At 51.8% G+C, this 24,466-nt stretch overlaps 8 protein-coding genes across 8 annotated transcripts; 5 read left to right on the top strand and 3 right to left on the bottom strand.

Moving 5' to 3' along the window:
• The first annotated feature begins 939 nt into the window (after positions 1–939).
• Positions 940–7,186, top strand: LOC111078747 (protein virilizer). The gene is made up of 6 exons (XM_022373593.2): positions 940–1,114; positions 1,171–1,868; positions 1,945–4,814; positions 4,872–5,568; positions 5,650–6,750; positions 6,822–7,186. Exons 1-6 carry the CDS (start codon positions 1,049–1,051, stop codon positions 7,012–7,014), a joined length of 5,625 nt encoding a protein of 1,874 aa, XP_022229285.2. The 5' UTR covers positions 940–1,048; the 3' UTR covers positions 7,015–7,186.
• LOC111078751 (5-formyltetrahydrofolate cyclo-ligase) lies at positions 7,043–8,104 on the bottom strand. The gene is made up of 3 exons (XM_022373597.2): positions 7,827–8,104; positions 7,509–7,764; positions 7,043–7,424 (listed from the first exon to the last, which is right to left on the bottom strand). The coding sequence occupies exons 1-3, from the start codon at positions 8,034–8,036 to the stop codon at positions 7,192–7,194; spliced, it is 699 nt and encodes a 232-aa protein (XP_022229289.2). The 5' UTR covers positions 8,037–8,104; the 3' UTR covers positions 7,043–7,191.
• An 89-nt stretch (positions 8,105–8,193) lies between these two features.
• On the bottom strand, positions 8,194–8,776 carry LOC111078754 (ATPase inhibitor A, mitochondrial). The gene is made up of 3 exons (XM_022373599.2): positions 8,623–8,776; positions 8,397–8,535; positions 8,194–8,328 (listed from the first exon to the last, which is right to left on the bottom strand). Exons 1-3 carry the CDS (start codon positions 8,670–8,672, stop codon positions 8,260–8,262), a joined length of 258 nt encoding a protein of 85 aa, XP_022229291.1. The 5' UTR covers positions 8,673–8,776; the 3' UTR covers positions 8,194–8,259.
• A 92-nt stretch (positions 8,777–8,868) lies between these two features.
• LOC111078752 lies at positions 8,869–9,651 on the bottom strand. The gene is made up of 3 exons (XM_022373598.2): positions 9,503–9,651; positions 9,155–9,437; positions 8,869–9,093 (listed from the first exon to the last, which is right to left on the bottom strand). The coding sequence occupies exons 1-3, from the start codon at positions 9,553–9,555 to the stop codon at positions 8,962–8,964; spliced, it is 468 nt and encodes a 155-aa protein (XP_022229290.2). The 5' UTR covers positions 9,556–9,651; the 3' UTR covers positions 8,869–8,961.
• A 26-nt stretch (positions 9,652–9,677) lies between these two features.
• Positions 9,678–11,575, top strand: LOC111078750. The gene is made up of 2 exons (XM_022373596.2): positions 9,678–9,795; positions 9,860–11,575. The coding sequence occupies exons 1-2, from the start codon at positions 9,760–9,762 to the stop codon at positions 10,979–10,981; spliced, it is 1,158 nt and encodes a 385-aa protein (XP_022229288.2). The 5' UTR covers positions 9,678–9,759; the 3' UTR covers positions 10,982–11,575.
• Positions 11,576–11,837: 262 nt separating this feature from the next.
• On the top strand, positions 11,838–17,368 carry LOC111078738. The gene is made up of 2 exons (XM_022373583.2): positions 11,838–15,060; positions 15,129–17,368. The coding sequence occupies exons 1-2, from the start codon at positions 12,079–12,081 to the stop codon at positions 16,347–16,349; spliced, it is 4,203 nt and encodes a 1,400-aa protein (XP_022229275.2). The 5' UTR covers positions 11,838–12,078; the 3' UTR covers positions 16,350–17,368.
• Positions 17,369–17,721: 353 nt separating this feature from the next.
• On the top strand, positions 17,722–19,779 carry LOC111078739 (juvenile hormone esterase). The gene is made up of 4 exons (XM_022373584.2): positions 17,722–17,907; positions 17,986–18,111; positions 18,175–18,398; positions 18,460–19,779. Exons 1-4 carry the CDS (start codon positions 17,854–17,856, stop codon positions 19,733–19,735), a joined length of 1,680 nt encoding a protein of 559 aa, XP_022229276.2. The 5' UTR covers positions 17,722–17,853; the 3' UTR covers positions 19,736–19,779.
• Positions 19,780–19,897: 118 nt separating this feature from the next.
• Positions 19,898–24,083, top strand: LOC111078735 (structural maintenance of chromosomes protein 2). Its single transcript, XM_022373580.2, has 7 exons — positions 19,898–20,171; positions 20,236–20,547; positions 20,615–21,344; positions 21,410–21,837; positions 21,911–22,180; positions 22,251–22,444; positions 22,518–24,083. The coding sequence occupies exons 1-7, from the start codon at positions 20,004–20,006 to the stop codon at positions 23,950–23,952; spliced, it is 3,537 nt and encodes a 1,178-aa protein (XP_022229272.2). The 5' UTR covers positions 19,898–20,003; the 3' UTR covers positions 23,953–24,083.
• The last annotated feature ends 383 nt before the right edge of the window (positions 24,084–24,466 follow it).

Consider the following 24,466-nt stretch of genomic DNA (forward strand, 5'->3'; position numbering starts at 1 on the left):
GCTAGCTGGGACTCTCAGCCCTAAAAAAATAATTTTATCCAATTCCTCAATGAATTTTGTTTAGGATTGGCTAGCTTTCAGAAATATTTTTCATTGGATTGTTTACATATTAAGGTTCAAACAAAAGCGGCCAAAGCATAACCCGTAAATGTTGACTAAATGTATCAACCATGTTTCTTTTATGCGTATGTACTTTTGTATACCTTATTTCTTTTAATTGATGCTAATTTTGTTGTTCCAAGCTCCATTGAAACATTATTTATGATTTTATACTAGATTGACATGTTTTTTACCTATTAATGCATATGTTTTGTTTTATATATATACATATGTACATTTATCCCGGTTCTGATACCTATTATTTGTACCCGTGAGCTACAAAATTTCGTTTATGTCTTAAAAAAAAAGAGACTGACTAATTCTGCATTAATTGGAGCATGAAATTACAAACAATATCTCAAGTCCATAATATCCATTTCCCAAGGTATTCAGACTTGTTTCTCATTCCGTGCCAAAGTTGCACAACAATGCTGCTACTTCATTTCCCCATGTTGCTGAAATTTTTCCCATACAAATAAAATTATCTTACGGGAACGCGTAGTTACATGTGGCTCACACCACGAAAAGGAGGGGAAAGTCACCACGAAAGCGCTCTCTTCACCACGGAAAAGATAGCGAATTTTGAAAAACCACCACGAATTGAGAGCGAAAAATGTCAGTATTTTTTGTGCGCTAAATGGAGTTTGGCGGACAGAAATATATATATATTTCTACTCTTCCGCAGCTTTTCAAGCAAGCCCAAACGACAGCAAATATATAAGTTTTTCAAAAATATCTTTCAGTTCAAATAATGCCATTACAGTCGATAGTAATATCGATGTTTTTATACTATATACTTTTCTGTATATTTCGGTATATTTCTGACGGTTCAGACGGTATATTTTAGCGTTAAATTCGTGGTCACACAGCACCTGACGCTAGTTTTTGGTTATTTTGGAAAATAAATATTTAAAAACTGATTAAAACTTGCTCCTGAGACAGCAACAACATGACCGAAGTGGACGATGGAGCCGAGTTGTTGTTCTTCGACACCTTCTCCCACGAAGATATCACCGTGAGTAGCACAAAACTACGCACGGCTTTTCGTTCACACGTCGCACTTTGCTTTAGGACATAAACCTGGATCTGGTGCAGTTCCCCAAGCCGGTATTCATCACGCAAGTGCGCATTATTCCGCTGGGTGCCCGGGTGCAGGCCGACTTTCCGGGCGGCGTTCGGCTGGGCGCCACGAACCCATCCAAATTTGATCTGGAGTTCTTTGTCAACGACCTGGGCATGCCGGGTGCCTCGGCGTTCGAAAATCTGGGCTTGCTGCGCTACAACCAGAACGATTGCATTCACCTGGACTGCTCGCTGGAGAAGATCCCCACCGATGGCCTCGTCCTGCGCGGTTGGTACAGCACCATCACCCTGGCCGTGTATGGCATCCTCACCAATTCGGTGACACAGCCCATTGCCAGTCCAACGCTGCCCTGCGAGCCTGCGGGACCGGAGATGTGCAATCTCAGTGCGGAGGCGCACAATGTCCTGCTGCAGGAGGAGGTTCTGAAGGATGAGTGGGCGGAGCCGATTCCCGCAGAGCTGCTGGTGCCGCACAAGGCCGTCGTCAGTGACTACGAGCACGATGACTTGGAGTACGGGCTGTCGCGCGACCATCAGCAGCATTACCATCAGCATGCCGAGGAGGAGCAGCGAGAGCTGCGTCGCCTGCGACGCTCCACCCATTCCACGGACCGTTCGCCGCCACCGCCGCCACCCATGCGGACGCACACGCACTCGGAGAGCAACGAAAGGGAGTACATCAGATGGTATGGCCAACTCTGTCCTCCACTCCTCAAGGTTCAATGAATAACAGACTCGATTGTTGCGCTGTTTTGATTTCAGTTCGCGCGACAAGGGATCGAGGGATTGGTCGCGTTCCCCGGAGTATTCCAGCCATCGGTCGCGTCGCAAGCGCTCCGACCGCTCCCGCTCGGACGCTGATGAGCACAAGTGGCCACGCACGCCGCCCGCATCGATAGATTCGCCCATCAGACCGCGTTCGCCCGATGCCATGGACTACGATGACGACGACTCCCGATCCCACTACAAAATGCAGGCCTCGCGTGGCTATCGACACTCGTCGGAGTCGCTGCATCGCGACCGGGATGACGAGGAGCGCTCTGGCACGCCCCAGGAACAATTTGAGCCAATTCTCAGCGACGACGAGATAATTGGCGATGACGAAGAGGACGAATCCGAGGACGTGGCGGCGGCAGCCGAGTACGAGCGCGAGCTGGAGTTTGCCGCAGCCGTCGCCCCGCCAGCCATCGATGCGTTCGAGCCGTGGCAGAGGCCGCTGCTCATGTATGAGGGCGACCTGGCGGCGCACCTTAGCAAGGAGCTGGAAACGCTGCGGCTGCTCTTCAAGAAGCTGTCGCTGCAGACCCGCAGCGAGAGCGTCACCGCCTTCAGCGACGATCACGGCCTGAGTGCGGACGAGCGCGAACAGTTTGTCTACCTGGGCGAGCAGTTGAACAACCAGCTGGGGTATCTCTCGCAGCACTACAAGCGGCGCAACTTTGTGCTGCAGCAGTTCTTCAGCCACGACGATGTGCATCTGCGACAGGCGGCGAATGTCCTGCAGGTGGCACTGAGCTTCCAGGCGGCCTGCGTGCAGCCGCAGCCCGCGTTCAAGATACGACACATCAAGCTGGGCGCCCGCATGGCCGAGCTACTGGGCAGCAATGAGCAGCTGTTTGGCCACCTGCTGCAGGAGCAGGGCTTTGATCTGTTCGAGGCCGTGCTCAGCCTCTACAAGGAGCCCTACATGGCCCTGTCCATTAAGCTGCAGCTGCTCAAGGCCGTCTATGCCATGCTGGACACCCGGCTGGGCGTGCAGCACTTCCTCTCGCCCAAGACGAATGGCTACCAGATGGTTATGGACTTCCTGAAGACGGCCAAGCTGACTAGGACCAAGTACGCCCTACAGGCCATCATCAAGAAGCTGCATTTGTACGAGGCCTTGGCCAGCGTCCAGCAATGCTGCCGCCAGATCTTCGTGGATCGAGATGCCAGTGCTGTGCCGGAGTCAGCGCCAGATGCCAGCCGCTTGGAGATCTGCCAGAGGATCGAGTTTGCCTTCCAGATGCTGATGGACGCCCTGACCGCCAGCCAATTGAGTTACCAGCAGCCGCGCCGGTTCCTGCCCGTTTCCAAGAAGTTCGAAGTGCTCATCGATCCCACAGCCCAGCGGAGCTTTGGCAATGCCCTGCAGTCGTATTTCGTGCAGCATTCGCTCGCCGAGTCCGTGCTGATCATCCTGAGCAATCCCAATGAGGTGCCGCCCTCCACATTCCTGTGCACCCTAGACCTGATGCACACCCTCCTGCTGTCCCATGTGGGCATCGATTACTTTGTGGACGACGCCTTTCCCGTCACCCAAATGATCGTGTCCATTCTGCTCGGCTTGGATGAGGTGCCCAGCCATCCGAGGCCGCATGTGCTGGCTCCGCCAGCAAAGCTGGAGGAGGAAAAGGCAAAGGCGGATCTGGATCAGGAGAAGCCAATGGACGCGAATGAGCAGCCGAAGCCGGATGAGGCGAAAGAGGCTGCCATCAGCGAGGAGGAGCCAAAGCTTGCGCCCCCACCGCCAGTTGTGCGGCACCCCATTCTTCGGCCAGTGCTCCCGCGCCTGGCCCGCCTGGGCATCGAGCTGTCCTACAAGGTGCAGACTCGATACCACCTCGATGCCATTGTGTTCACGGCCGCCTGTCCCGAGTACGACACCATTACCATAGCCACGCACATGCACTCGATCTACTCGCAGACGTGCGATCCCGCCGGCAGACAGCACACTGTCGAGGTGCTGGGGCTGAACAACAACCTGAAGATCTTCATGGATCTGATCAAGAAGGAGCAGCGACTGCAGACTCAGCGCCAGCTGCTCAGCTCGCCGGGCACCAAGTACAAGAGTCCGGTGCTCAGCTATGCGGTGGACATGGTGGACGCCTGTGTGCGCTACTGCGAGCAGCTGGACTACCTCATCGAGCACGGCGGCGTCATACTGGAGCTGGCCAAGAACCACGAGACCTTCGAGCCATCGGTGTCGGCGGTGCTGCAGGAGATGTACGTGTACATGAAGCCCCTGGAGGCCATCAATGTGTTTGTCTACGACGACATAATGCCCCTGGTGGAGGTGATTGGTCGCTCCCTCGACTATCTGACCACGTTCCCCGGCGATCTGATCATGGCGCTGCGCATTCTCCGCTTTCTGGCCATCAGCAGGCCGCGCCAGAAGTCGCACGGCACCGAGGAGCTGAAGCATCGGTTTGTGGCCCTGCAGCTGTATGCTGCGGATGGGGTCCAGCTGCTGCTGCAGATCATGGAGCGACTGTGCACGCACTTTGAGCAGCCCGGCATACACGCACCCGCCCTGATGACCATCCAGGGCGTACATTGCTGCCAGATCATGCTGCCCACACTGCAGATCCTTCGCGAGCTGCTCTCCTACGCCATACTGTGCCGCAACGGCACCTACAAGGATCTCACGGCCATCGACCACCTGGTGAAGGTGTACTACCTGCTCTTCTACTACCCCTCGCGCTGCCAGGCCGGCGCAGAGGTGGAGCAGTGCAAGCTGGAGGTGGTGCAAAGCCTGTTGGCCTACACCCAGCCGCACGAGCAGGATGCCGAGTCGCTGCACAAGTCCCTCTGGACGCTGATGATACGCGAGGTGCTGAAGAATATCGATGGACCCGCGCACTTTATACCAGGTGAGTGCTTCCGTGCGAGATTCGAGTGATTCATACAGTTGTCTGCCCCACAAACAGGACTCAAACTGCTGGCCGAGCTGCTGCCACTGCCACTGCCCATGCCCCAGCCGCTGAGCGATCAATTGAAGCAGCAGCACAAGCAGCGACTGATTACCGAGCGGAAGCTCTGGTCCGCCCACCTGCATCCGCAGAGCGGGCAGATCGCCAAGCTGGTCGAGGCCCTGGCTCCGTCGAGTTTCCCGCAGCTGGCGGAACTGCTGCAGCGCGTCTGCATGCAGCTCTCGGATCTGGCCCCGAACATGACCCTGCTGATAGCCAAGACCATCACGGAGCTGCTGTGCACCGAGTACCAGACCTCCAATTGCATTCCCACCACCAATCTGGAGCGGCTGCTCCGCTTCTCGACGCGCCTCTGCGCCTTTGCGCCGCTGAAGAGCTCCATGCTCTCGATTCTGTCCGGCAAGTTCTGGGAGCTCTTCCAATCGCTGCTGGCCCTCAATGAGTTCAACGAGGTGGTGACCAATTGCCAGGAGGCGGTGCACCGCATCCTCGACAGCTTCCTGGACTCGGGCATCTCCCTGATATTCCACAAGTCGACGGCTCTGCCAGCACTGAATCTCTCTGCCGCGCTGCCGCCCAAGGAGCTGATACCGCGGATCATCGACGCGGTGTTCAGTAATCTAACCAGCGTCGAGGTCACCCATGGCATATCCATACTGGCGGTGCGCAATCTGGTGATACTCACCGAGCACGAGTAAGTATTGCCAGGCCAGGCCAGGCCAGTGCAGGCCATGATATGATCTTTGATTTCTAATTTCGTATTCGGACTTGGCAGCTTCACCTTTTACCACTTGGCACAGCTGCTGAAGCAGAAGCTCACCGAATTCCAGGCCTGGATGGAGCGCGTCATCCTGCACAACGAGACGGTGGAGTACCATGCCAACATCGAGTCGCTGATCCTGCTGCTCCGTTCGCTCACGCAAATTGAACCGCCGCCGCCAATGTCCGCGATGCCGAATCGCACCCTCAAGCTGGGCGCCACTGAGCTGGCCCAGCTGGTGGAGTTCCAGGACATTGAGATGGCCAGGCCGCCGGTGCTGGCACGCATACTGCGGGTGATGGACAAGTACAAGGCGGTGGCCAATGAGGCGGCAGTGTGCGACCTCAAGCAATTGATTATCCTGCATGCCTCCAGGCAGGAGGCAAGCGCCAGCATAGAAACGCTGCCCGCCGCCCCCGTGGAGACCGAAAGTGAGCCAGGCAATCCGGCTGCCAGCAGCGGCAGCACCAGCAGCACCAGCAGCAGCAGCACCAGCGGATCCCTTAGCGTGGAACCCTTTCTGCCGCAGGCCGAGGGCATTGTCACACAGTACGAGGCGCGTCCGATCTTCACGCGCTTCTGTGCCACGGCCGAGAATCCGCAGCTTACGGCTCGCTACTGGCTGGAGCCGCTGCCCATCGAGGTGATCGAGGACATGAACGAGCCGCTCTACGAGCGCATAGCCTGCGACCTCACTGACCTGGCCAATGTCTGCCTCAATCCGGACCTGGCCACCTCCGGCGACTCGAAGCGCACGCTGAATCTGTCCGGCTCGCCGCAGTCGAACCGCGAGATGACGCCCACAGCGCCCTGCTTCCGTACACGGCGTGTGGAGGTGGAGCCGGCAACGGGGCGGCCAGAGAAGAAAATGTTCGTCTCGGCGGTGCGAGGAAGAGGCTTTGCCCGTCCGCCGCCTTCGCGTGGCGATCTGTTCCGTTCGCGTCCGCCCAACACGTCGCGTCCGCCGTCGCTGCATGTGGATGACTTCCTGGCCCTGGAGACCTGTGGCGCACAGCCCACTGGACCAACGGGCTACAACAAGATACCCTCCATGCTGCGGGGCTCGCGAGTGGGTCGCAATCGTGGCTCGCGCATCTCGGCAGCGGCTGCCTTTAGGTAAGGAAAAGACTTGCTACGCCACCTCTGGCCGAACTCTGCATTCATTTTGCTTATTTTTCTTTGGACAGACAAAAGAAAATTATGCGCATGGGCTCGCCCTCCAGCTGGACAGAGTCTGGTGGCGGCGGCGGCGGCGGTGGGTCGTATCGTTCCAGCTCGGAATCGCATTTTGGCGGCAGCGACTCGCACTACTCCTCGCCCCACTACAGTGGCAGACCGCGTGGTCGTGGTCTGCGCTCCCGCCCGCCCTACCTGCGCTAAGGACGCAAAGATCAAGGACAGATCCATATCTGCATCTTAAGCTTCAATGTATTTCCCCTTAATTTAAGTCGAGATCTCCCGGAAGATGGGGGTTCGATGTCAGTTTGTCTTGATTATACCATTCGCAATAAAGCTCGGATCTATACACAGTTAATAAGGATCGAAAAGATCTGCGGTTTACTTTTCTGTTATAACACTGTGCAAACGCACATCATGGCTCTCCAGGGGCAGCTCCTCCTGGCTGACAATCTGCTCGTTGAGGGCCAGGGCCATGAAGGAGATCTTCTTGTGGGGATATTTGTCCGAGTGCTGGCGCAGGAATTTGTCATAGTAGCCCATGCCATGGCCCATGCGAGCACCGCACCGGGTGAATGCAACGCCGGGCACAATGAACAGATCAATGCCGTGACCTGCAAGGAGCAAAAAGAGATGAGATGGTGGGCTGCACCCCTTCGCTCTCTCTCTCTAAAAGGGAAGATGTAACTGTAACGCACCATTGGTCATGGCGTCTTCGCGTGTCTCCTTGAAGTCGGGCTGCTTGATGTTCCATTTGGTCAGGGGCAGGTTCTCGTACTCCTCCATGCCACGTAGGCGCACCATTTTCATGCTCGCGCCCTCATAGCTGGGCACAAACACCATCTTCTCCAGTCGGAACATCTCGCAGAGGAGCTCGGTGGTGTCCACCTCGCCGCTGGTGCTCAGATAGATGCTCACACGCTGCGCCTGGCGGAAGGCCTCGCTCTGCAGTACCTAAAAGGGCGAGCCGAACGATAAGATGTCCTCTCAGTCATGAGCCTGGGCTCGCTCCTTACCTTTGCGGTGACCGCATGCGATTGCCGCTTTATGGTCTCTGCTTTCAGGCACTTGAGTGCATCCTTAATGCGCTTTCTCAGTGCCACTTTCAGGCCATTTTGTATAGTCGATGCCATCGGCGCTTTGTCTTTGTCCGATGCGATGCCCAGACACTCGTCCAAACCGGTAAGAACTGTCTGCAGCTGCTGCTGTCGCCTGGAAGCGGGCATCTGTAGGTCTTCGCGGGTGCCGTGCCTTATCAGCGGTTTCTTATCAGTAGTCGCCTGCTCCTCTCCACACTACGATCCGTAAACAAATGACAGGGAAAAGTATCGAACAGCTGATCGGCATTCACCCGAGGGAGGGGAGGGAATCAATCAAGTTAAGTCCACTTTAAACATACATAGTATATATTTTTAGCAAACGATTTTCAATAAATACAAATCAATTGGTTCATTTCTTGACCGCCTCTGGCGCCTTGGCTTCCGTCTTGGTCTTTAGGTTCTTCAGCTGCTCCTTTTGCTGCAAGGGAATGGGAATGTGATGTGAGTCCTTTAGAATCTTAAGTCACTTGGGGTCCTCCCACCCACCTGCTTATGGAAAAACTCCTCCTCGCGGGCAGCCTCCATTTTGCCAAAAGAGCCGCCTGCCTCGCGGATTGTTCCACCACCGCCGCCTCCCTTGCCGGCACCGCTGCCGAGTTCCCCGATTTGTGACATTTTCAAATGCCTGCAGATTGAAAATAGATATACGTAGTTCAAATATATGTAAGATATTTTCTTATGCAATTTCTAGAATGTTACTGATGGAACTTACTGAATTTGCTTTGGGTATAAGCGCTGACTGAGACGACGCAACGTTAACATGTTTCTCTTATATACCAATCAAGTATATAGTATAGTTCAGTTATATATAAAGTGTGATTTTGCACAACGAAACGATTGCGAAAACTTGTGAAACTTGCGCGCGCCACAGCTGTTTTCAAAACGAGGCCTGCCAACTGCGGCCAAGCAAAACCAATCTGTTATCGGTAAATACACCAATCGACTATCAATTTCAAACTAAAGGAACTAACAATTTTATTTGAGCACAGAAATTCCCCGTTCTTTGCTCAACCCAACCGAAACAATAAAATTATAAACGAAAAACATTTAACTATTCATTGGATGCATGCACGGTGGCAAGCGGCTCCAACATGTTGCCAGCAGCATCAACGTCCTCGGCAATGGTCTCGGTCTCCTGCTCTTTGTGGTTACGCTCTTGCAGCATTTTAAAGTTCTCAGAAGTCTGTGGCGGTGCAATTTAAACTAAGAAACTGATATGCAGCTCTATCTATTAGTTTACCCACCTCAGACATGAAGAATGCCTCTTCGCGTACGTTCTTGTGTTTGTTCATCAATGCGGTGGTGTAGAGAGCAGCATTGTTAATGGCCTTGTGGTACTCATCCCAATTGGGTAGATACTCGGCGATAGCCTTCTTGTCGCGCATTTTGTCCATGAGATCTAGATTGACCGTGGTGAAGTACTCCTCCTCCTTGAGGCCGCCCTGCATCTTGCCCAGACCACCTCCCCACATATAGAAATTCGGGGTTTTCGTCTCACTATAGTTCTTCTGAGGCACAGGCCGGAAGCTGCGGGTGTTGCAGATGCTGCTAATAAATGCTACTAAAAAAGCAACAAAAAGAATTCTACTTACACATTCGGCAGACGCAGGCCCAGTCTGCGTTGCACCAGTGCGGCTGCAAACATCTTGAAATTCGGTGAAATAATATCAGTTTTATGGGAAAAATATATAATATATCAACGTTCAAATCTAGACAGTTACGACCTCTGACGGATGTCAAATCGGCTTATCCTATATGCATAACTCACTCACAACTTATTCGAGAGCAGTGATATTTATAAGTATACAGCAGCCAACACAGAATTTAAATTTAGTATCAATCCAGAAAAATGCCAGCAAAGAGCGCACAAAATATCAAAACATTTGTAAGTCTCGCTTTTGATTTTTTTTGTCGCAATTATTTCACCCCATTAAGAAATCGTTTTTCAGGGCAAGACTGTGCCGGGGCCAGCGGGAAACAATGCCATGGGACGCAAGACCAAGCCGACGACACCATCAAAATTAAGTTTGCCAGAGTGGCCCCTGCACAAGCGCAGCGGTGGGCGCCCCTTTCGCCACAAGACGACCGAAGGCTCTGATGGCGACTCGGACAGCAGCACGGCTCTCTGTCATGTTGTGCCCGTACGCCAGAAGCCGCTGGCCGCGTACATGCATCTGGAGAGTGCGAGCCCTAGGGCGGTCGGTGCCAACGTAACGCCAGGCATCAGCTATGCGGCGGCCGTCGAGAGTGTCGTTTCGCCCAAGCAAATGGTGAATGTCAAAATGGCCATACCGCCACGTGTCAAGAAGCAGCCGAGGCCAGCCAAGAACAACAGGAGGGCAGCGATCGATCCAAACTTTACGATATTCGACGAGGAGGAGCCCAAGCCGCATCTGGTCATTCTATATGCCAAGGAGGCGACTCCACCTCGACCCCTGAAAGTTAGACCGACACCCCGTGCCGAGACAAATCCTGTTGAAGAGATGCAGAAGCAAAAGAGTCATCAAAAACAGACCGTGAAAGTGCTCCCGAAGCTGCTCAAGTCGCAAAAGTTTTTCCAGAGAGAGCCGCCAGAGACTGCACCGCAGGATGAGCCACAGAATGAGTTCCAGGAACCCCAGAATGAGCTTCAAAATGACTCACAAAATGAGCTCCAAATGGTCATGTCTGAATCGTTTTCGACCGAAACCGACTTTAGTGGCTTGGAACTGGAATTTCTAGGCATTTCCTTCCAAAGTACCGAGTCTGAAGATACATTCGATTTAATGGCAGCGCCAATAGAGCTGACTAGGGCCAATAGGAAGAAAGGAGTGCCTTCTCCGGAGTTTACCGATTGCCCAAGTTATCTCAGCTATCACCTACGCAGGTTGCAACAAATTTTGGCCACTCAGTGCTCAGATTCTTTCTGGAACGAGGTGGCACTGTCCCAAAAGCCAATTGAATGCGAGCCCGTGAATTTCCAGCTGAACGAGAGGCAATTCCAACGGCCGGATTTGGAGGCAGCTGCCTTTTTGGGACAGACTAGGGCCATGCAACGTGCGTGGTTGAATGGTGATGTACTGATATCCTGAACAGACCTAGATCACACCAAACCACTCTTTTTGTTTTTATGTGTATGTTCAAATTTGATGACACATTTCAAATTAACGGCCACGAACACGACGTGAACACGACACGGCCTGCCAGCCCGCCTGCAATAAGTAATACTGTAAATAGCTCTGGTCCTGCCTTTCAGTATTTTTCAGCCAAAATAGTATTTTTTATACAAAAATTGTACAAGTATTTTAATGATCGATTTGGATATAAGCAGCACTGCGGGCTCAGCGCAGAGATGCGTTTGTATTCATCGTGACCGTTTATGATATTTTAAATACTTTATGGTATTTTTTGATGCCAAAATTGAGCAAAAAGTATTTTATTTTATCATGGTATATACTGGTATACAAAAGTCCACAAGTTGACAAGCAACAATGACGTCACATTCCGGTACACATTTTCGTTTTATGCTTTGGCCGTTTTTGTTTGAACCTTATTATGTAAACAATCCAATGAAAAAGAGTTCTGAAAACTAGACAATCCAGAACAAAATTGATTGAGGAATTGGATAAAATTATTTTTTTACGGCTGAGAGGGCGAACTATCTAGTAATATTAAACTGAATATCAAAATTATGGAATACGATTTCAATCAATAAAATAGAACGTTATCCCATTGTCGACCTGGGGGGTATTTAATATTTCCACGAAATATATGCAACTCTAACATATTTTACGCTTTACTGGTGAAAGATGTCGTTGGTCATTTTTGTTTTGTAAGTAAAGAGGAGGATGGAGCTACAAGGAGCCTTTACAAAGAGTATTACTTTCCGCGGTTTAACATACTTTTTAAATAGAGGGGTTTTAAGTGGGTTAAGTCTCGTTTGATCGCCGGATTGCCCTGGTTTTTCTGCCCTGGCTCCTATGCCCGAAAGAAAATGTTGTGTGTTGTGTTGTGAAAATGATGATTTTCCTATGATGGCGATATAGTTTTAATCAAACAAAGTGCATAAATTGTGCAGGCAAACATGTTTATTGAGTGAGGAGTAAGGGGAACCAAGCACTTACCGTGCGAAGCGAATGCGCTTTGTGCGCCTTCCTTTTGCACTTGCGTATGTGTGTGTGTGTGTATAATGGACAAGTTAAAAAACAACAACAAGGAAAATGCATCAATTGAATACCCGACCACCTACCCGACCACAATTGATGGCGAGGATGTGGAGAGCAACAAGAGCACACCGTACTTCACACCCATGGAATTTTTGCAAACATCCTTTGAGTTCCCATCGCCCACAACCGAAACAACAACGCAATCGCCAGGGGGTGTTGTTGTCGCCCCCACCACCGCCACACTCACCGCAGAAGCACTCGACCACGATATAGAGGACTCGACACGCCCCTATACGCCCAAGCAGTTCACCATCGCCCACGCCAATGCACCCCACCACGGCAGCATCCAGTCACCCACATTGAATCGAAAGTTCAAGCGTTTCTCGCTATACGATCGACGATCCTGCTCACCGCACATTGCCAGCAGCACAGAGGAGCGCCGGACAGGCACCACCGACAAGGAGAACACGATTCCAAAGTCCAGCGACGAACTGGAGAATAGTCTGTATCTGTCCAAGAGCGAGCACAACTCACCCACAATTATATTTAGAGATGAATCCGCGTCGACGCCCGGCGGCCTTGAGGCGAGTCGCCTCACCTATTCACCCAAGCTGCTATCGTCCATCAACAATCTGAATCTGTCCGGCCATGGCTCCCCCTTGAACATCATCAATTCGGCTGGCTACAAGAACGGCAACTTCTTTCGCTTCCCAGAGATCGATCATCATGTCGTGCAGGAGCCTCCCATCGATGCAGTACATATTGAGGAGGCGGCGGCCCAGATGCAGCGCTTCAGGGGCAGGGAGTCACTGGCCGCCGAGCTGGCACGTGCGGATGCTGGACCCCAGGATCAGCAGAGGGCCGAGGGGCGGAAGAATCGCAAGAACAAGAATAATCTCACCATTCGGATCACAGATGTGCCCATCAAACACGCTGGTGGGCAGGTATCGCCGCTGCCCAAACCAAAGACGCCCACCATCAAGAGCACCAAGGAGAAGGCCCGCTCCCTGGACTCGGCGGCCAACGAGACGGAGCTGTCGATTGTGGTGCACAACATAACCGAATCTCATGGCAGCTGCGAGGACATGCTGGACAGCCAAAACAAGCCCTTGGCCCCCGGTGGCATACACATCCATCATACACATCTGCAGCAGCCCACAGTCTCCTCCGCCGGCATACACTCGACATCGCTCTCACGTCTCGACAACAGTCACAGTGCCCGTCGCACGCCGCGCCGCAAGTCGCCGGGCATCGACAATCCGAACTGGTTGATGTACCATCGCAAGCAGAATCCATATCACGGCAGCAGCAGCACGGCCCAGAGCTCCCTGGACTCGGAAATGAGCCTCAGTGACTCGCCCCAGCGCAGTGCCGCCGAGCTGAAGTCCGCCTGCAGCGTGGACAGCAGCTCCAAGTTTGGCCTGGGCGCCACTCTGGCACCACGCAGCGCCCACAAGCATAACCAGCTGCTGCACTCGTCCAGCACCAATCTGAAGACCTTGCCCGAGTGCCTCACCCTGGTGGAGTTCTCCTCCGGTGGCGGTGGCGGTGGCGGCGGCGGCAGCTCCTCCGCCAAGGAGTCGCCCTTCAAGCAAAAGTCCATGGACTTGCCGATGCCCAATCTGCAGGCCAAGACGACGGTGTCCACCTCATCGATGAATCTCCTACAGCGACGTGGCTCGAACCACAGTCTCACGCTCAATCTGCACAGCTCGTGCGGCAACCTGATGAACAGCGGCCTCAGCATCTCCAACTACAGCCTCGGCTCCATACTCAACTCCAAGTCCAGCTGCAACCTGGATGCTGGTGGCGGCATCACCAGCGCAGCCAATCAGCTAGCAAGTGTCAGTCAGCACCAGACGCCCCAGCACCTTGCCAGCAGCAGCCAGGGCAATCGTCAGGGCCTATTCCGCAGGCGGGGATCCACGCACAGCATCACCCTGAAGGGACACACCACCACCTCGTGCGGCGACCTGCAGCAGCAGCAGCAGGCGATGCTGAATGCCGAGAAGTACAACCGATTGAGCATGCGAACCAATTCCACGGGCTCCGGGTCCGGATCGAATGTGCCCACACCCAAGCGCGGCCTGCTGGAGCGTCGCGGCTCCAATCAGAGTCTCACCCTCAATATGGGCAGCATTCTCGGTGTGGGCGGCGGCGAGCTGCCCGTCCCGGATGTGGGTGTGGGTGTGGGTGGACAGCAGCCCAAGGTGACTGTCTGCAGCTGTGCCGCCTCCAGCCAGGCCCAGCACCAGCGGAAGTTCTTCAGCACCGAGAATCTGAACAGCAACAATAAGCAGAGCAAGCACTTCTTTGGTCAGGTGTGCTTCGGCTCAGCCTCTGACCTGCAGCCCAATCCGGTGCAGGGTCCGGCCAGTACGGAGCAGGGCATTGCCTGCACCTGCGCCGGCACGGTGCGCAACATCATGACACGGCCCCTCTCGCCGCAGACGACCAGCGAGGAGTTCAAGATCTACTTGGCCAGCATCCAGATGCTGCAGAGTGCCTCCAATCCACTGAACCAGTTCGATCTGATCCGCCTCAATCACGTGTTCGATCACAGCTACAAGACCAACAAGAACATCATTGAACAGCCGCCGGTTTTGGGCTCAAATATCCGCGATGCAGAGATGGAGACACTTACCAATCAGCTGCCACCTAGCTCCGAGGATAGCGAGCTGCTCGCTTGCTATCAGGCGGTGGTCAAGCGGATTGTGCAGTCTATGCCGCAGCTGGAGGAGGCCGAGCAGAAGCGCATCTTTTGCGATCTGCACAAGGAGTTCTGGGATCTGCCGCTCAACCATCAGGAGAAGCCCATGGTCTTTGGTTCCCAGACGAAGAATCGCTACAAGACGATTCTGCCCAACGAGCATTCCCGTGTGCTCCTCGAGCCAGAGGCCAGCGAGCTACTCAGCCTGGAGCAGCAGCAGCATCAGCAGCAGGAGAGAACTCTTGCTGTGTCCGCGAACGAGGATGCGCCCTACATAAATGCCAATTATATCAAGGTGAGGCCGGCCGCCCCATCCAGCTTATAATCCAAATCCAAATGATTCTTGTTATTTTCCTCTTGCAGGGACCCGACTACGTGTCCAAGTGCTATGTGGCCACGCAAGGTCCGCTGCCCAACACCATCTACGAGTTCTGGCTGATGATCTACCAGAATACGCAGCGCTACATCCGCCGCTGCGTGGACGGGGGCAGCAGCAGCAGTCCGCACATGGAGAGGTCGCAGATATTGCAGCAGTACTTTCAGAAGATCGTGATGCTCACCAACTTCACGGAGGCGAATCGACAGAAGTGCGCCATTTACTTTCCCATCGATCTCAATGAGATATTCGCTGTGGCCGCCAAGTGCGAGGTGTTCCGGCTGAGTGCGGCTGCCCGGGCATACTTTGATCAGCATCTGATGCCCATATCTGTGCCGGACACTGCGATGGCAGCGTCGCCAATCAGTGAGCTCGAAGATCTGAGCCATCAGCACATTGGCGTCGAGTCGTTGAGGGTGACAGTGGACCGAGAACTGCTGGAAAGTCTGCCGGGGCAGAGCAACTTCTTTCTGGTGAAGAACGTGGGCATTGTGCGGCGAAACGGATACTCGGTGCGAAAGTTTGTGGTGCTCTACTGCATCCATGTGCCGCAGACGGCTAGCTATCATCTGCAGAAGATCTGCTGCTATCACTACTGGTATCCGGACTGGCCCGATCACCATTCGCCGCGGGACATCAATACGCTGCTGGACACTTGTCTGCATGTCCTGAATCTGGGCAAATGCGAGTCGGAGTTCGACAACTACGACGAGAGTCGAAGCGTGCGCAATGCCCATCTGATGGCTCAGCGTCTGGACATCTATAAGCAGGACATTTTCAATGCCGTGCAGCCCTTGCCGGTTATCCACTGCTCGGCTGGCATCGGGCGGACTGGCTGCTTCACGGCCATACTGAATGCCGTGCGACAGCTGCGTCAGTCGCTGGCCTACTCCCTCACCGGCATGCTAACCAAAGCACTGAATGTGGCTGAGTTTGAGCTCAACTCGGAGGCGCATCACGACGACAGCGACAGCAGCTTCACGTGCAACACCATACGGCATATTAGGCAGATAATTGACCACCAGGGGGTGCCGCCCACCTTCGACAAGCTACCCAAGATGCCAGACATCTTTGTGGACGTGCTGGGCATTGTGTGCAATCTACGCTTGCAGCGCGGCGGCATGGTACAGAATTCGGAGCAATACGAGCTAATACATCGGGCCATTTGTCTCTACCTGAAGCGAACGCTGGCCCTGAGGCGGTTCTAAGAACCCAAAAAACACAAAACCAATTAATAATTATAGTACTACACCCCCACCCGCGCCCCAATGTTGACGACTACGATATAAACGGATTAAATATGAATATGAAGATATGCGGATACAGAAGGAAGGAATGGAAGAACAAACACCAATTTACTATTTGTAAAAGAAACATTTTGTGACCCTTATTTTAATGTAATCAATCAACAAATCGACAAAGTAGAAGAACAAATCAGAGAAGATGAACAAATAACCATGGCTAAACGAGTCTCGAAACACACACACTTGCAACTTACATGGAAGGGGGCGGCACTGGCAACACCGGCACCGGCACCCTGGAAATGTTTGCTAAATATTACTATTACCACATATTCTACCATATATATAATGCATATACTTATTATATATATATATAAATGTTTATTAAGTGTTTGGATGTATGTGTCTGTTAAATGTGTCCTGTGTGCATGTATGTATGTACATAAATAAGTGTAAATGTTTTCAACTTTTGGTGTGAACTATGCTTAAAAAACTAAACTAAACTAAAGTTAATTAATTAACAATTATTATTATATTACCCTTATCCTTACAGCCCCCATCCCTTACCTTTATCGTAAATCCCTCCCTCTCCTTGCCCAACCCAACTTTACAGAACTCCTCGAATTGTGCGTGTGTGCGGCGGGCCCCCGATCCAACTGTGAGCTGGCTACCCATGTTTGGGGGCGAAGAAAGCTCACACCTTTTTCAAGTTGGCCTCCCCCCTCCAAAGGGGGGGTACCTTCTGACTAAACACCAAATTTCTTCAAGCCCAAACTGTTAGTTCTACAGTCGGATTGTGGGGCCACCACCCACCCCGCGCATCCAACCACACATCAACCATCGCGCTCAGAGTTCGTCGAAAAAACAATTTTGAAAACAGAACGCGAATAGTGGAAAAACCAAAACCATAAATGAACTTGTATTACTGTTTATGCAATGGAACTAGTCAAATAAACCCTAGAAACATTTTAAATGTCTCTTTAAATGTGTACAAAAAATACAAAGCGAAAAGAGTTTTATTTTCTAGTGGGGGCTTTAGAAACTCTACAGCAGAAAGTAAGCAGCAACGCATCTGCACCAGCCAAAAATGCCTTCGATTTGTTTCTGGGTGGAGGGACCTTTGGACGTCTAAGAATCTGTTGGACACAACACAATCTGCTTGAGCAACAACTGATAAATAATAAATGATGATTATGCATGAAAAGTGCTCAACTACTACTGAAGATATATGTAGGGTTATATGTAGTTAAAGTTTAAAGTTAAACATTTCCTGTGGCTTCCGTTGAGTGCGGAATTCAAACCCCCATAGCACTGTGAAGGGTTAATCTTGGCGTCAGCTGTTTCGGATGAAGAGTTTGGTACAAAGTCCGTCATCGTTGGAATCAGGTTTTTAAAATTTGTTATTGCCGAATAATTGCACTGCGATTAGATTAGTCAGTCGGTCTGTCTACACGGACAGGACAGCTACGAAATGCTACGAACTGGCAGCCAATCTATACTCGTGAGACTCTACAGCAGCATGAAGGTAAATTTGTTTGTTTTGGCTGCTGCAGCATCTGCTGTGACATAAATTAATGGATACACTTACTTGTTGCACGCACAGGTGAAAATTCCAGTGAAGCAGGGTATTGTTGTGGGCCAGCAACAGAAGCTGCCCGGTGGCCTGGAGTACAACAGTTTCCTGGGTGTGCCATATGCGGAGCCACCTGTTGGTAATCTTAGATTTCGGGTAAGTGCTGCACAAACTGCCATAGAGTTTTTTTTTTTCATGTAATTTACTTGGCACCTTTAGAGCCCCGTGCCGCAAGAGCGCTTCGAGCAGCCAGAGCTGGACTGCAGCAAGGAGAGGAATGTGTCGCACCAACGCGATCCCTTCACCACAGAAGTGGCCGGCTCCGAGAACTGTCTCTTCCTCAATGTGTATGCCCCCAAGAGCAGAAGTTCAGCGTCGCCCTTGCCCGTCATGGTGTGGATTCACGGCGGCGGCTTCTTCTTTGGCAATGGCAACAGCGACTTGTGAGTGGAGCGATGCACAGTAGGAGTAGGAGGACTAAAGTCTGAACCAAATTATTTGCAGCCACTTTCCAGCCAAACTCATGGAACAGGATGTCATTGTGGTCACCTTGAACTATCGCCTGGGTGCCCTGGGATTCCTGAGCTTGCCAGAGGAGGGCATTTGGGGCAACATGGGACTGAAGGATCAGCGCATGGCCCTGCAGTGGGTGCAGGAGAACATTGCCAGCTTCAATGGTGATCCCAACAATGTGACCCTCTTCGGCGAAAGCGCTGGAGGGTCGTCCGTGCACCTGCATACGTATGCGCGGCATGCCCACAAACTATTCCACAAGGCCATCATGCAGAGCGGAACGGGCAACATGGAATGGGTGTTTCAACAAGATGCGGCATACAAGACCCGTCGTCTGGCAGAGCTATTGGGCGGCGGCGATTTCGGGAGCAACACAAAGGACCTTTTGGCGTTCCTTCTGTCTGAGAAGGTGAAACCCATCGGTATTTTGGCCAATACGATGAAAGTTCTGACCGCGGATGAGCGGCGTCGTCACCTGCCGTTCGCCTTCAAGCCTGTGGTCGAGGACGCCAGCAGTCCAGATAGTTTCATCGATCAGAACATTTTGGATCTGATGCACAAGAAGGACCATGTGGGCAAAATGCCCATGATCATGGGCTATAACTCTGCGGAAGGACTGGCAATGATTGTGCGGGCCAAGTCGAAACTGGAGGAGTACGAGCAGGATCTGGCGCGAACGGTGCCGCGTGATCTGGTGCCGGACCCACAGGCCCCAGAGGCTCAGCAAGCGGCTGCTGACATCCGAAACTTCTACTTCAACGGCCAGGCATTGGTCGAGCAGCATCTTGATAGTATGGTGGATCTGTTCAGTGATTATCACTTCAGCATGGATCTGCAAAATGCCGTGGAGATTCATGCCAACTGTCAGACGCAGTCGCCAGTGTACTTCTATCGGCTGGACTACGTTGGCGGTCGCAATCTGTACAAACAAATCTTCCAGAACGACAATCTTCGGGGAGTGGCTCATGCTGATGATATTTGCTATGTATTCCAGACGGCAGGAGACGCGTCTCCGATGGAAAAGGAGGATGCGCTCGTCTCCGAGAGGATTGCGCAGATGTGGGCGAATTTCGCGCGGCATGGCAAACCATCCGACAGTTGGACACCAGTACAAAAACCTCAGCCTGGCCAGGCCACCCAGCTGGACTGCCTACTCATTGATCGAGAGTGTAGAATGCAAAAGAATCCCGATGCAGAACGCATGGATTTCTGGCGCAGCATGTACAAGCGATACAGCCCTCAGTGTTATGTGAGAGCCAAGCTATAAATTGTATTGAATAGTTATAAATAGAGAATTTTCTAATTTTTCAATTCATTTAAATTTGTCGTTATATATTGCGATTTGAGTATTTCGTTTTTACCCATCGCTATTCAATGTATCGATATGACGGTTTTCTGTACCGGTGAATCGATAGATCACAATCGAAAAACAACCCTGGGCGTCAGCATCGCAATTTGTAAGAAATTGCGGTAAAAACTTATATTTTGACGCCAAGAACGAAAACAGAATTAAATTGTGAAGAATTTGCAGCAATATGTACGTCAAAAAGCTAGTGCTCGACGGCTTCAAATCCTACGGTCGGCGCACGGAAATCGATGGCTTCGATCCGGAGTTTACGGCCATCACCGGTCTAAACGGCTCCGGCAAATCCAACATTTTGGACAGCATCTGCTTTGTGCTAGGCATCAGTAATCTGCAGAATGTAAGTTCCGCCAGCTGAATATATATCCTACATCGTTATTTAATGCTCCAGAAATGCATTATAGGTGCGCGCCTCCGCTCTGCAAGATCTGGTGTACAAGAACGGGCAGGCGGGGATAACGAAGGCAACGGTGACCATTGTGTTTGACAACACAAATGCCCAGCAGTGTCCGCAGGGGTACGAGAAGTGCCGCGAGATATCGGTGACCCGCCAGGTCGTTGTCGGGGGCAAGAACAAATTCCTGATCAATGGCAAGTTGGTGCAGAACAAGAAGGTGCAGGATTTCTTCTGCTCCATCCAGTTGAATGTGAACAATCCCAACTTCCTGATCATGCAGGGCAAGATCCAGCAAGTGCTCAACATGAAGCCCAAGGAGGTGAGTACAGGGCAGGCGTCTCTGCCGCTCTCTTCTGCCAGCTATTTTACTGTCTCTTTGCTTGCAGGTGCTGTCCATGGTGGAGGAGGCCGCTGGCACCAGCCAGTATAAGACGAAGCGCGATGCCACCAAAAATCTAATCGAAAAGAAGGAGACTAAAGTGCGCGAGACCAAAGCTTTGCTGGAGGAGGAGGTCTATCCCAAGCTGGTGAAGCTGCAAGAGGAACGCGCTGCCCACGACGAGTACCAAAAGCTCAAACGCGAATTGGACTTTCTGACACGCATCTTCATCTCGGCGAAGTACCTGAAGCAGTGCGAAGCCCTCAAGTCGCTGGAGGCAAGTGAACATAAAATCGACGCTCGCATTGCCACTTGCCTGTCGACGCGTGACCAGAACCTGGAGGAAATGAACACTATTGAAAGCTCCCTCAAGGAGATGCAGGAGAAGATTGATGCCGAGTTGGGTGGATCGATGAAGGAGCTGGAGGCTCAGCTGAGCGCCAAGCGTGCTCAGGAGGCCACTGCCTCGGGTAGTCTGAAGGCGGCCCAGGGCACCATCGAGCAAGACCAGCGGAAGATTAAGACGGCCGCAAAGAACATAGCCGATGACGAGCGTGCTCTCAACCAAAAGGAGGCCGCCATGTCGAAGGTGCAGGGCGAATTTGAAGCCCTGAAAGAAGCAGACGCGACCGATGCCAAGGCCTATGAAGCTGCTCAGCGGAAGCTGGAGGCTGTCTCACAGGGTCTGTCCACCAATGAGGATGGCCAGGCGAGCACATTGCAGGAGCAGCTAATTGGTGAGAGTCTCTTTTATGCAGTGATTACAACGATCAATGCTAACCTTTACTGCTTCCATTTTCAGTGGCCAAGGAGCAGTTGAGTGAGGCGCAGACCACAATCAAAACCTCGGAGATGGAGCTGCGGCACACACGAGGTCTCTTGAAGCAAAAACAGGGCGAAACGCAGACCAACGATGCTGCCTATGTGAAGAACAAGGGTGAGCACGATCAGCTGCTGGTGGAGATCCAGAGCCTTGAGCGACAGCTGCAGGGCCTCAACTATGAGAGCGGGCAGTTTGAGGAGTTGCGTGAGCGCAAAAATCAGCTGCTAACGCGCAAGCGTGACCTGAAGCGTGAGCTGGATCGCTGCAATGCCTCGCGCTTTGATCTGCATTACCAGGACCCGGAGCCGAACTTTGATCGCCGCAAAGTGCGCGGCATGGTGGGCAAACTGTTTCAGGTGATCGATATGCAACACTCCATGGCCCTGGTGACCGCAGCAGGCGGAAATGTAAGTTACTGATCCGATTTGGTTTTCGCGTGATGGGACTGTTCCCTGATGTTCTTTGTGCCTCCTCCCCCAGTTGTACAGCCATGTGACGGAAGATGAAAAGACCAGCAAGAAGATTCTGCAGCGTGGCAACTTGCAGCGACGTGTCACCCTGATGCCAATCAACCAGATTACCTCCCGTCCTCTCAACAGGAACATTGTGGAATATGCCCAGAAGAAGGTTGGCCCGGAGAACGTACAGTGGGCCTTGTCCCTTGTTCGGTACGAACCCTACTACGATCCGGTCATGAAGTTTTGCTTTGGCAGCATTCTAATCTGCAAGGATTTGGACGTGGCCAAGTTGGTAGGTGATGGGCAGCAGCATGGAAGGTCCTAAAGGTTATACACAATTATCATTCGTTTGGCTACTGCAGGTCAGCTACGATAGCCGCATAAATTGCCGTTCGGTTACATTGGAAGGCGATTTGGTGGATCCATTTGGCACTGTGTCGGGCGGTGCTGCGCCAAAGGGAGCAAATGTCCTGGAGGAATTGAACTCAATCAGAGAATTGGAAAATGAATACAAGCAACTCGACATCGAGCTGCAGAGTGTGCAGCAGGAAATGGCGTATGTATAGAGGAAAAGAATCCAAAACGAAAATGACAATTTAATCCTGATTTCCACATAACTTCCCTTGCAGTTCCATTGAGGATCTGGCCCACACGTACAACAAGATTAAGGAGAACCTTGATATGCGCCAGCACCAGCTGACGATGTGCAAGAATCGACTGGCTCAGACCACGTTTCAGCAGAACCAGGCCGAGATCGAGGAGATGAAGGAGAAGGTTCAGTCCCTGGAGCAGCAGAATGCAGATTCGCGGGAGAAGCAGAAGAGCTCCCAGGCCAAGATCAAGGATATCGAAGCAAAGTTATCCGATGCCAAGGGCTATCGCGAGCGCGAGCTCAAATCGGCCACCAACGAGGTGAAGGAGACCAAGCAGAGGGCGGAGAAGTCGCGGGCCAATTGGAAGAAGCGAGAGCAGGAGTTCGAGACGCTGCAGCTGGAGATCACGGAGTTGCACAAGACCATAGAAAACTCCCAGCAGCAACATAAGGAGATGGTCGAAAATCTTGAAAAGTTCATCGCCGATCTGGCTGCTCTGCAGGCGAAGAGCTCCAGTGCAGTGTCCGAGGTGGCGGCCCTCGAGCAGGGCATTAAGGCGCAAAAGGATAAGCTGAATGCCCAGAACAAGGAGATGCGCCATTTGATGGGGAAGCGGGAAAAGATGGAAAAACAGAACCAGGAACTTGAGCTGGAGGTGAAGAAGAAGGAGAATGACAAGAACAAGGCGGGCTCTCAGACCAGGGACGCCAAGAGGCGGATTGAGGATCTAGAGCTAAAGTATTCCTGGATTCCAGAGGAAAAGGGTGCCTTTGGCGTAAAGAACACCCGCTACGACTACAGCAAGGCGGATCCAGTTGACGCTGGCAAGAAGCTGGCAATAATGCAGGAGAAAATGGATAAAATGGAGCGAACGCTGAACATGAATGCCATCGCGATTCTGAAGCGAGAGCAGGAGAACTACGACGAGACCCAGCGTCGCCGCAACATTGTGGCCATGGACAAGGAGAAGATTAAGAAAATCATTGTGAAAATGGACGAAGAGGAGCAGGATCAGCTGAATCGAGCTGCCACCGAGGTTAACAATAATTTCAGCGGCATTTTCAGCGCCCTGCTGCCGGGCGCCGAGGCGCGTCTCAATCCCGTCCTGACCAACGGCTGTCTGACAGGCCTCGAGATCAAGGTCGGCTTCAATGGCACCTGGAAGGAGAGTCTCGGCGAGCTGTCCGGTGGCCAAAAGTCTCTGGTGGCTCTATCCCTTGTCCTGGCCATGCTCAAATTCTCGCCAGCGCCCCTCTATATATTGGACGAGGTGGACGCTGCACTGGACATGTCGCACACCCAGAACATTGGCAGCATGCTGAAGCAGCACTTTACCAACTCTCAGTTCCTGATTGTCTCGCTCAAGGATGGCCTCTTCAATCATGCCAATGTGCTGTTCCGCACGCTATTCGAGGAGGGTGTCTCCACCGTCTCGCGGCAGGTCAGCAGATCGGCCACAACCAAACGTTGATCTTATTCTCAGTTTTGGAAATTGGAATCTCTCGCCTGGCATGCACGCGAAGATTTATTGATTTTTTATTCATTCATGTACATACACACACATATTTGAAGTTTTTCACATAAATAAACAAGTAAATTCGATTTATTTAGTTGTAAAATTCAAGAAAAAAGGGTATTTAAGGGCTATTGTTCAATCTTTCTTGGACTGTATACCCGAACGTTATATGCAATTACCGACTAAAAAATGACATTAACATATCGTGACGGACATTTCAAAAAGGGTTTGAAAGGAAAGAAGTGATTTTGACATGGTGCTGTTTGGAGAGATGAATCTACCTACACTACCTATATATATTGTATTTGTTTTCAAAATTTTAAATTCAAAGTGTCATAATTCTTAATGGTATAGCGATATTTAGGATAATCGATAATTTAGTATTTTTCGGTATATTGCTTCATCGGTATTTTTTCATTGATACGATAACCGCGTTTTATTATTTCATTGATAGTTTAATTTTTTCTTA

Source organism: Drosophila obscura, unplaced genomic scaffold (assembly GCF_018151105.1).
Source record: "Drosophila obscura isolate BZ-5 IFL unplaced genomic scaffold, ASM1815110v1 contig_25, whole genome shotgun sequence".
Lineage (NCBI taxonomy): Eukaryota > Metazoa > Arthropoda > Insecta > Diptera > Drosophilidae > Drosophila > Drosophila obscura.